The following is a 12,031-nucleotide window of genomic DNA, read 5'->3' on the forward strand; positions in this document are numbered from 1 at the left end:
GGTAACTGTCACCCCAGCATTCCAGACTTATTTTCAAAACAAACTTCTCCCATTTCTATCCTAAAATCTCCCCCATTCAGCTGCTTCAAAATATTGTCTAAATTTGCACTGCAAATTCAGCTATGTTCAAAGTTTTAATAACATGATTTAGAGCATTTGGGGAATGAAATGTGGAAATGGGTTCAGAGACCTGCTCTCAGTTCCACCTTTAAATTCCAAGAATAAAATCAAAGAGAGAGGAAGAAATTGGGGGGGGGGACCTAGTTTGGTAGTAGTCTGGTGACATTGCCAGATACTCTCCTGCAGCCCTCTGAAAGATCAAGAAGTTGAATTACATACCCAAACCTTTAAATATTCACTTATCCCACAGTTTCTTTTCATTCAGTAAAGAAAGTCCTTTATGACATTCTGCGGTCCACCAAATTCTAGAATCCTTTTTTTTAATCTGTCATTGCCAGAAGATGATTTCCACCCAACCTCCATCTGTATGTCTTTACATTCACTTATACTGATACAAAGAGGCCATTTGTGAACTCCACATTCATTTTGTATTATCTTTTGTTTTAGCAACAAGATTTGACCCCATTACTGCTTTCTTCTCACTTCAGGTGTTTTATTATAATATTTATTCTTGTGGACCCCATTACTGCAAGTACTGATTTCAGGTTTTAGCCATTTTGCATTTTTTTTCTTGCATCTTGGATTTGTGATAATTAAGCTAAGTACAGTACTAATGCATTTCCACTGCCGATGTTGTTAGAGTTGCCAGAAGCTTTTCAATTGTTTTCATTGTTTTAATTCACTGTAACATTAGCCTGCTTGAGCAGCTAAAAATGGGGAGGGTTGATATCAAGGTACTTGTACAAAAATCTTGAGTTAGTAAGGGTATCTTTTCTTTTATGTACACTGAGAGCATATGCACCAAGACAGATTCCTTGTGTGTCCAATCACACTTGGCCAATAAAAATTCTATTCTATTCTATTGTTGGTTGTCGGGGTTTGTTTGGGTTTTGTTTTTGTTCTGTTTTTTCTATGTGTGGGTCTTCAAGTCAGTCTTGACTCCTGGCAACTGCCTGAATGAAATCCTGTAAGGTTTTTCAGAGGTGGTTTACCATTGCTTTATCACTGGATGTTTTTAAGAAAAGACTGGAGTGGACAATTTCATTGCCTGAAATGATATGGGGTTTCCTATTTGAGCAGACGGTTGGACTAGAAGACCTCCATGGTCCCTTCCAGCTCTATTCTGATTCCTTCCTGGACTGAGAATATATGTCTGGCCCAAAGTCCACCAACTGGTTTTATGCTTAAACTCATGATGTTCAAAACTCATGATGTCACTGTTTTTTGCCTGGTGCTTTACCATTGGCTCTTTACCATTGCACCAAACTGGTTCGAGAAAATATTACTGGTTACATTATTATATACTATTATATGCTGCCGTAAATTTTAAAAAAATAGTTTGGAATTGTGTGCATTCCATTGTATTTTTTTTAGTGCAATTCATTGGCACAATGAATTACAGCTATTTTATTCCAATTCATTTTTGTTTTTTCAGCCAGAAAGTTTTGCTTTGGAATTTATTTTGTAAACAGAGGGATGGGGAGTTAATGTCAGTTTTTCTCAGCACAGTTGTCATAGTATTTAACATGTGGCCAAGACTATAATAATTTTCCATATGGGATGAGCTATATAAGGCAGAATATAATAGTGTGTGATAAAAGTTCATAAGGAAAATTAAGCAGCCAGAAATTTTGGTATACACACAACCATCTTCAGATTTTAAAAACTGAACCATAGCGAGAACTCAATCTGGAACCCCATCCTTATTGCCTATGTTTGAAGTAGAAATGTAGCTCTTTGGCTGGATACTAACAGAGCTCCACACAATTATGCATCCTGGCAAGCCTATGCTCCTGTGTTCGCAGAGCTTTATAAGAATGCTCAGTGGGACATAATTACATTTTTGCTTCAGGCCTTCCAGATGGTACGGCTGGAAAATTTGCCTTCCTCACTTACAAATGTTGAGAGCCTGCATTAGGCTACAGCATGTACTGTTACCTGATTTGATGAAAACGTGTTTTTAAAAAAAGAATAGGAATTAATGTTGGTCATTTCTTTACCTACCATAATTTTCTGATCCAAAATATCAGATAATTTTGGAGGCATAGCTACCTGATCACTTTAATATTCTTTTTAGAGAGTTTAACAGTTGTTCTTTCACATTCAAATTAATTAATAACACCACTGCAGAATTTTTAAGGTTTTCTTTATTCTGGCATAAGTACAGAATAAGAACCAGACGGGTATAGTAGTTTAAGGTACCAGACTGAAACTAGGAGACCATGAATTCTAGTTCTGCCTTAGGTATTAATCGAGTAGGTTGACTTTCGGCCAGTCTCTCTCTCATACCCGTAGGAAAAAGACAAAGGCAATCCACTTCCATAAAACATGCCAAGAAAACTTCAGAGACTTTTGGCAGGAGTCAAGACTGATTCAAAGCTCTCTTGAATAAGACTATCATGTAAGGGGAAAGGGGAAATTAATTCTTTTTCCTCCTTTTCCCTTTGTTTGGCAAAAATATATATTAGAACCCTTCTGCACCAGTTTCTTGTTATCCCAAGCCCATTGTGTTTTATCACACAAAAGTAAAGTGTTGTTTATGCAAATAGCCCAGTGAGTAAAATAGGTGTAAAATAATTCTGTTTCTTTGTATTTATTATGTATGCTATATATACATGTACTAAAGGAAGAAAGAGATACTGTTTGCCCGGATTGATTTTGATGCAGTCACATGTTCAAGTTCTCACATTGATTACATATTCAGAAATTGCTGCAGTCCTAAACTACTTTACATTTGCCATAGTGAGGTCAAATGAGGAAGTCTTTTTGGAGAATACAATGAATAATAATACCTAACATTTTTATATTGAACCCTTCTGGTTACATAAAGAGTGTTGGAACTTTTTACAAGATTTACAAGGAAAAACATTACAATTTTCAGATTCCAAATTGGGAAGTTGATGTATAATGAAAAATGTTGTAGTTTCTTGCTGAAGATCATATTTCTGCAACATATTTGGATTAGGAACCTTACATTTTAATCACAAAAAACAATACTAAGAAAGAATGTGCTGAGAATGGTAAAGGTAAAATTACAAAGGGTACCTTAAGAAACAACTACAAACATCTCTGAATTTCTCCTGTTCTTATAGTCCAAACTAGGTCATGAAAATTATTTATATTTTCCTTTGGCGGTATTGTATCACACGTTTTACCTTGCACAATGTCATATTTTGCAGAAGAATGAATTGCTGTATAACAGCCAGATGTGCAGATGGACAAAAAAAGATAGAAAAATCTAGTCAGCCCAATTTACCAGTATAATGCCCAATTACAGTGGCAGCAAACAACATATGGAATGCTCTAATCAGAAAAACATGGGACTGCAATACATTGCAGTCTTTTTATTGTTTAGTAAGTAGCTACAATAGAAGGCTGGTTTCCTTTTGTTTTTTAACTCTGCCTGAATGCAATAAACATCCACTGGATACAAGAGCAATTAACTTTATTTAACTTTACAAAAATATTGTGCATATTTGTTTTCCTTTGAAATATGAAATCCAACTTTATATGTGCAACTTTATATATATTTGAACTTTGGAAGGTAAGCTTGTCAACTAAATTAGTAATTCATATATATCAATTTTTTCTAGTTCAAACATAATGGCTGTTCCTAGGAATTTATATGTTTGTGTCTTTAAGTTGCTGTTGATTTCTGTGACTACATGAAGTATTCCCTGTAGATTTGTTTTTTTTTTCAAGATTTGAAGAAGTGATCTGCCATTACGTTTTTCCTTGGGCTGAGAGAGACTGGCAATGGAGGGAGGGGGGAAGGAAGGAAGGAAGGAAGGAAGGAAGGAAGGAAGGAAGGAAGGAAGGAAGGAAGGAAGGAAGGAAGGTTCACGAACTGCACTGTTGTAGTCTACGAATTTGCTGTTGATAAATCTTAAAGGTCCAGTAGAAAAGAAAATAGTAACTAAATGATGTGATTCACTTCTTAGTCTGTGAATCTTGGTTTTTCCCTTCTTAAATCACCTTGTTTCCCCTGAGAAGTAATGAAATCAATTAAATGCAAAAGATGTTACTTATAAGTTTTATATAGTGGGCAGCCAGCCATTTCCCCCACATTTTCTAAATTATTAGGATCTAAAAATAATCAATATAAAGAAATATTATCAGCATGAAGTTTTACTATCGATAATAAGAGGGAGGGAGGGAGGAAGGAAGGATCATTTTAAATAATTTTCTGTTATTCTTATTTAAAGATGTGATTATAGAATAAGCATAGAAGTAAGGGAGAATTAGTGTACATAAAGGGGCCAAGTTGTAATATTAAAGAAAATTGCCAGTGATTTCTTTCTAAATGAAATGGCAAAATCTACTAAAATGTCACATTAAATTACAGAGTCATCTGTCTTTATTTCCTGACTAAAAACTTCACTTATTACTTTATAAGTAGAGCCCCTCTAGAAGTTTGATATATATATATATAAATAAGTAAGTAAGGTGGTGAATGTAGCTAATATTCCTTCCGCCTCCTATTTTTCCGACAATGACAATCCTGTAAAAGTGGTTTGGGCTGAGAAAAAGTTGGCTTTCATGCCTATAGCAGTACTAGAATTCGCAGGAGCCATGGTGACTCAATGGTTAGAATGTAGTATTACAGGCTAACTCTGCCCACTGCTAGGAGTTTGATCCTGATTGGCTCATGGTTGACTCAGCTTTCCATCCTCCAGAGGTTGGTAAAATGAGGACCCAGGTTGTTGGGGGGCAATATACTGACATTGTAAACTGCTCAGAGAGTGCTGTAAAGTACTATGGGGTGGTATATAAGTCTAAGTGCTATTGCTGTTGCTACTCTCCTGGTTTCTATTTTTGTCATGGTGCTGGGATATATATGCTGTATTCATTGTTTTTGAAGGATCAAGTATTTTGTGGATGTTGTTTCAGATATGGTCACTGCCAGGGTGACAGTCTGCCAGCGGTATTTTGGAAACAATTTGAGCCAGTGGAAGAAACAGAGGAAACAGGGGTAAAGAGCAGGGCCATGTTTGAATTTATCCAGGTGGCAAACAGGTAGAGTAGTGGCAGGTTGAGGTTTTTTTATTTCTGGAAGCAGAGAGCAATCAGGGTCCAGCATCAGCTGCTTGTGGTTAAGCTGACAAACAGCACCTAAAATTCAGCATCATCCAATAAAGGAAAACATTTGTAGTTCAGGGTTGAATAAGGGGATTTTGGTCCTTTCTGAGCTTGCAGACTTTTCATTACCCAAGCAAGGTAACATCAGTGCTAATGATATTATCTAGCTTCGGTAATGAAATGTCTGGAAGAAAACAAACAAGCTCAAAGAAGCACTAAGGACCCTCTTTCAATGGCTTGCAAAAAGAATGGTCAGAGAACAGTGGTTCTATTTTCACTCATTTAATGGACAGCACTAGAGACAAAATGGACTCTAATTGGGCTGGTTTGGCACAGCAAGGTGGCAGTGACTAAAGCATGAGAGCAGGAATCCGTAGTGGGTCAGAGGTTATGTTTCAAAAAAAAAATGTCCAAAGACTAACACATGATCAAGAATGAAAACAAACATAAAATATAAAAGACTGAACTAAGAAATCATCAGTATAGAATCAAGCCAGTAACAGTAATAAGAAAATTAAAGCTAGTTAAATAGCAGAAAATTGCTGCTAAACAGCTATTTATGCCGAACATAACTCTCTGTTTTTGTTGCTTTGTTTACCTACATAACACAGATCTGAAGAATCGTGTATTTCTAAAAAATCAGTATGCTTATTATTACTTTTTAAGCTTGTTTTTTATAATGTATGGGAGATTAAATAATATGTTTGTGTAACAATATAAATACTTCAATTTAAACACTTTCCTTTGGGGCTGACAGCTGCTGAATGCATGACTCATATCTCTCCTGTGTGTTTCCTAACTAGAGAATGATATTCTCTTGCCCTAATGCATCAGATGTTCACAAAATCTTGAATGTCACTTGCTGTGTTCTCACCTTATTCACTGTATTTTTGACGGTGTACCAACCAAACTGTGTGAGAAACTCCTTTTCAGAAGCTGAAGTCCTTTCACTCACCAGAAGGATCAAATGCAGTAAAGCATAGAGCTACCTCAGTTTAATTGAGTGAAGTATCATATTATTCCTGGTAGTGATCATATCTAAAGCAGTAATGAGATACGTGGCACATTTTTGGAAGAAAAAAAAAACTTCAAGAGGTAAATGTCAGTTCTCATTTACAGAGAAGCTATAGGAAATATCTCATTTCCAGTCCTGCACACCTGCCATAAACATTTCTCAACTTCCGTGGTTGTTTTGTGAGGTTCTTCCTAACTCTTTTGAGGGGGAACTTTTGTTCTGTTTGAAATCATAATTCTAAATTTAAAAGTATGGTCTTCCTGCCAATGTGGTACCTTCCTCTCAACCCCCAAACAGCATTACCAACATCCATTCTGGCTAGGAATTGTAAAATGCAACCTAATGTATCAGTTTGGGAAAGGATGACAAGATTCGTGGCCAGCAGACTTAAAGCACTATCTCATGTTGCCATGGCAACATGAGGGGCAAGATGGCCTGCTCAGTTTTTCCATCTGTGATCATTTGCCAAAGCAAAAACTAAAAAGATTAAGCCATATACAGGTACCCTCATAAAACAGTTACCACGATGAATATGGCCTAGTACAAAATATTCATTTAACAAAATGCAGATAGTTGTGGTTACTTTCAACCCATCCATTTAGCATTCCCAGACTGCTCCTCATCACATTAGCTTTTCTTTCCCAGGCAGATTGACCCACTTTCTACATAATCATTACAGATGGTAAATTGATATTTGAATCTATGTATTTATTTAGTTCAGAATTTTAACCCATTTTCTATTCACATTCCCAGATCTGTGCTCCTAATGAATGAATGATCAAACAACTGAAAAGACAATAAAAGCTGCAAAAAAAAAGATGATGCAGAAAAACTGCATTCCCAGTGAAAAGAATAACGCAAAATATGAATGTGCTTTAATGTTGAGTGGGGGACAATTTAACATTACCAGAAAAGGAAGTTATAATTCTAACTTCCTTTTCTGGTAATGTTAAATTGTTACCGACTGCTGATTTATCAGTAACTGGGCATAGCAATGGCAATAGCACTTAGACTTACAATATATACAGCCTCATAGTGCTCTTTGCATGGTTTACATAGTCACATATTGCCCAAAATCTGGGTCCTCATTTTATCCATCTCGGAAGAATGGAAGGCTGAGTCAATTCTGAGCCCATCAGGATCAAACTCCGGGCTGTGGGCAGAGTAACCTGCAATATTGCATTCTAACCACTGTACACCAGGGCTCAGTAATAATTCTGCCTATTAATAGGCAAGCATTCAAGACCTCAGCTGGTATTTTTCCTCCTTATGGTTTTTATCTTTAATTTATACTGACTTGAACTAAGAAATCCTTGAGATAGAGGAGGTTTTCATACAGGGAGCTCCTTTGGCAGCCTTCCAAATGTAGAACTGTGCTTTGCAAAATAGGATGCCTGGCTCTCCTACCTCAAGAAAAATACAACCAGTCATGAGAGTAGACCAATGGTGAAATCCAATTTTTTTTTTACTACCTGTTCTGTGGGCGTGGCTTTGTGGACATGGTATGGCTTTGTGGGCGTGGCTTTGTGGGCATGGCAGGGGAAGGATTCTGCAAAATCCCCATTCCCTCTCCACTCCTGGGGAAAGGTATTGCAAAATCTGCATTCCCAACCCACTCTGGGGCCAGCCAGAGGTGGTATTTGCCAGTTCTTCAAACTGTTCAAATTTTCCGCTACCAGTTCTCTGAACTACTCAAAATTTCCACTTTCGGTTCTCTAGAACCTGTCAGAACCTGCTGGATTTCACCTCTGGAGTAGACAGATATCCCAAGGCAAGAAGTTATGGATCTTTCCTGTCACAACAGAGGATGCACACTTCCTTGTTTCTACCAGCTTTCTTCTGATTTATATCTCTAAGTGGATTCTACCTTACAGTTGCCTGATACTTAAATTAAGCATGACTGAAATATATGTGGGTTATGTGCATTAGAGAACTTTTGTTTTGTAAATGTTTACAAGGTTCCAAATAAAATATATTATAGTTATAGTGGTGTGAGAGAACTATATCCTAAATCTTTGCTTCTATATTTTTTTTTTTTACAGATGGCTACACAACTGATGATATTGAATTTTACTGGCGCGGGGGTGATAATGCAGTTACAGGAGTGACAAAGATTGAACTGCCACAGTTCTCTATAGTGGATTACAAACTTATCACCAAGAAAGTTGTTTTCTCAACAGGTTTGTGAGGACATTGAGAATGGAAAGCTTCTCCAATGTAAATCTGTTTAAACTGTTTTAATATCACACAAAGGTGAACTGCATGGTTTACAAAATAATTTGGGCTTCCAAATAACTTTGGACATGTTAATTAGTGCACTGTTACATTACATCCAGTTGTTATGGATTGAAATTTCCATAGCTTCTATCCAATAAGGACAATAGCAGTTGTTCTCTGAATATAGCTATGTAGTAGAACACAGACTGAAGAATTCTCTGCAAGTTTACCCAGGAATTAATTTTACTGAATACAACAGATTTATTTCTGGGTAAACATGCATAGGGTTGGCTTGTGTAAATAGTAAAACCTGAAATTATTTAATAGTTATATAAAGATGTGCCAGGGAAAGGACCTAGTATTTATTGGCAACTCTTTAAAACTCTTTAAAATCTTTAAAATCTTTTTCTAGGACAATGCAACAGCTATAGACAGCAACCATGCAGTTGAGGCAAAAGATGCAGATGCTTTAAAATGTTGAGAATTATGCTTGGTTCACATATTTTAGAGTTCTGAAGAGTTTCTGTGGCTGTGTAGCACTAGATACATAGTGCTACACAGCCACAGAAAATAACTGTATATGCTTTATTCAGCAGTTTCTAAAGAACAGTTAACAATCCAAGCTAATAAACAATTTTCTGTCTTCTAGAGGTACTCTCCTCTCAAAGCTAAATAGAAAAACCTATCAACTTTATCCAGGCATTTTCATTATTGTAAAGTATACTATCCCCTTTCAATCTTTAATGGCTCCCTATAGAGTAGTCATTAGCTGCCCTCTATTCTATTATTCAGACATCTAAATCTAGTTGAGTTGGGTTATTTTTTTTATTTTGGCAAGCAGTCCTTGGCAGAACAAGAAATTACTTTATGTAATCCATAATGTTTGCCAATCAAATCAAATCATAATTATTATTTATATATTGCAAATCTGTAGAATACAGCCTGTGCTTTGTTCTTAGAAAAGAGCGCAAAGCTTTGGAAGTAGCAGGATTAGAAACTCCATTTGAGACCTGAGTTGGACTCGAGGAAAGTTTAGATCCAGACAATTTATGAGATACAATTTCTGTGTTTTTACTTGCCATGCCTTTTAATGTTTTCCTACAGATTTCTTTACTTTTTCATATGACTATGCAGTGTCTATTCATTATAACTGTGCAGTGCTTTAGATTTGATACTGAAAAATACTTCAGAGCACATAGGGATATGAATATGGCATATTTCTATCGTATCTTTCCTGCAGTTGTGTTGAACCATGGCTGTTGCACATGTTATTCATGTGTTAGTAGTGTGTGCTTGTGTGTTTGCATACATGTGTGGGTGTGTGTGACACAAATAAATGCATCTTTCTACTTACCCCCTTTCAAGGTAAGTACTGTTAAGTGAAGTGAAGAAATAGAAATAAAAATAATAAACCAAAGAAATTAAAGCCATGAGTTAAGAATAAAAAAGTAAATAAATAAATCTGATTTATGCAAACAGTTTTCACAATAACTTTCCATATTTTCACGATACCTTTACATATTTTTCCACCCTGGCAAAATATCCTGACTTCTACCACTTCCATATTCTGATTCATTCAGAATATTCAAATTTCCCAGATTTTTTAAGGTTCCCCCCCCAACTTCATACAGCCATAACCTCCTTTGTCTTCCCTTTCCTCTTAACCATTCACTTTTCCTTCATATACTGAAGTACAGTATACTTCATATACTGTATCTGTTTTGCAAATAGATTGTCATTCACTCTCTTATGTGACCAAACCATTTCAATGTATTTCTTTATTGGCTATTCTCTTTTGTTTTCTGTCGACATTCATTTAGCAGGCCTAGATTCTTGACTTAATTTTCAAATCTGTATTCCTTGTTGCTTTATACACTCTAAATTACATTTACTGCAAATCATTGGGGTTTCAACTAATGACATGGCATTACCTGTATACAGAGGTATACATACATTGCAAGGGAGGGAGGGAGATTTCACATGCTTCCCAACCTCCCTATAAGGAAAATCAATGGAGAAGCCACCAGGAAGTCAGAAGTCATTCCAATTCCCACTAGTTTTTGCTCTGTTTCTCTGTTTAAGTAAGGAAATACCTCTGAAAGGATAACCCAGCCAGTCATAGGTTGTCTAGTATAAATTAAACTTCATTTTTGTAGGAGAAGGACTGGCAAAGCCAGGGTAAGGTGTTAAAAGATATACGTGGGTATATCTTTTATACCCCTCGTGAGAGAGAGGAGAGGGCTGTTGAAAAACAAATATCTGATCTGCAAACTCATTGCCAAGCATACAACCACATTATTCTTTCAAAATTTTTATTTTCGTTATTGTGCTCTTTTGATTAGAAAACTATTAAACCTCTCCCTGGATGTGCTTGACAAACTAATCACCCTATAATTTTTGTGTTCATTTTCTATTTTTCCATTAGTATAGAAATAGTAATATCAATAGCACTTAGACTTACATACTGCCCATAGTGTTTTACAGCATTCTCTGGGCAGTTTACAATGGCAGCATATTGCCCCTCATCCCCGCGCAATCTGGGTCCTTATTTTACCAACCTCAGAAGAATAGAAGGCTGGATCAACTTTCAGCCCATCAGGATCGAATTCCAGACTGTGGGCAGAGTTAGCCTGCAGTACTGCATTCTAACCACTGCACCACCAGAGCAGTGTCATAGTATATAGGAGCAGCAACAGGTTTGTTTACAATTATCAGGCACACCATAAATATAATATTTACCTTTATGTTAAATAAGTCATAACCACTCAGTAAACCAACCAAATTTATATTTTAATAATTTCCTTATCTTAAGCCTTCTCAATTTTCAGTTCTGTTCTCAACATGCAATTACCTTTTTGTATAAATTTCCATCATCTTAGTTTTATCCCAAATGATTTAATTACTTTAATTTTTCATTCCATTCACTCTGGTGAAGACTCCTTATTTACCTTTTTTTACTAACCCAGCAAACAAACAAAAAACATTTGCCCCTCCCCCCACACACAATTTTGTCCAGTCAAAATTTACTTGTAAGAAATGATGTGTTTGACCTCTCCTTCAGGCTCAGACTGATCATCTACATTACCTGTATTTTCTCTCCCTTTGCTCTCTTTATCTATGTTCCTTGTAGATTTCTTTTTTCTCTATGCATATATTATACAATTCCTTTCTGTCATTTTCATTTTAGCCGAAATCTTACTTTATATTTTTTCCATTTTCAACATTTCATCATTCCACCAGTCATTTTCCTTTTTAGCATAACTTTTCTCATTATCATAACTCCACACACTTCTATGGCATTAGGCAGCATAATTCTTTTCAGTCTGTTCTGAGCAGCTTCCACATCCATTTTCATCACTTCCACTTCACATAGATGCTTTTAGAAAATTTAATTTAATTTCCAACAGGACCTGTATTTTGTTTTCCTGCAGTCATTCTACTTTCATGAAAGTATTTTTTCTCTTTTTTAAATGTCCATTTTTTTCCTCAATAAATTTACCAAAAAGAATAATCCAGCTCACACTGAGAACCTCTTATTACCTTTAAGACCTTCACCAGTTCTCTCAAACTTTTACTAAAATTAATTAAATTTCAGTGATC

At 35.9% G+C, this 12,031-nt stretch overlaps 1 protein-coding gene across 2 annotated transcripts in view; it reads left to right on the top strand.

Moving 5' to 3' along the window:
* Window positions 1-12,031, top strand: part of GABRB2 (gamma-aminobutyric acid type A receptor subunit beta2) — a 121,871-nt gene that overhangs the window by 81,184 nt on the left and 28,656 nt on the right. For both annotated transcript variants that reach the window (XM_070934274.1, XM_070934275.1), the window contains exon 6: window positions 8,257-8,394. In XM_070934274.1, coding sequence (XP_070790375.1) covers window positions 8,257-8,394 — 138 coding nt within the window. The remainder of the gene's footprint in view (window positions 1-8,256; window positions 8,395-12,031) is intronic.

This window comes from Pituophis catenifer, unplaced genomic scaffold (genome assembly GCF_029215685.1).
Source record: "Pituophis catenifer annectens isolate HBS135680 unplaced genomic scaffold, rPitCat1.0.hap2 SCAF_2, whole genome shotgun sequence".
In the NCBI taxonomy this organism is placed as follows: Eukaryota; Metazoa; Chordata; class Lepidosauria; order Squamata; family Colubridae; genus Pituophis; species Pituophis catenifer.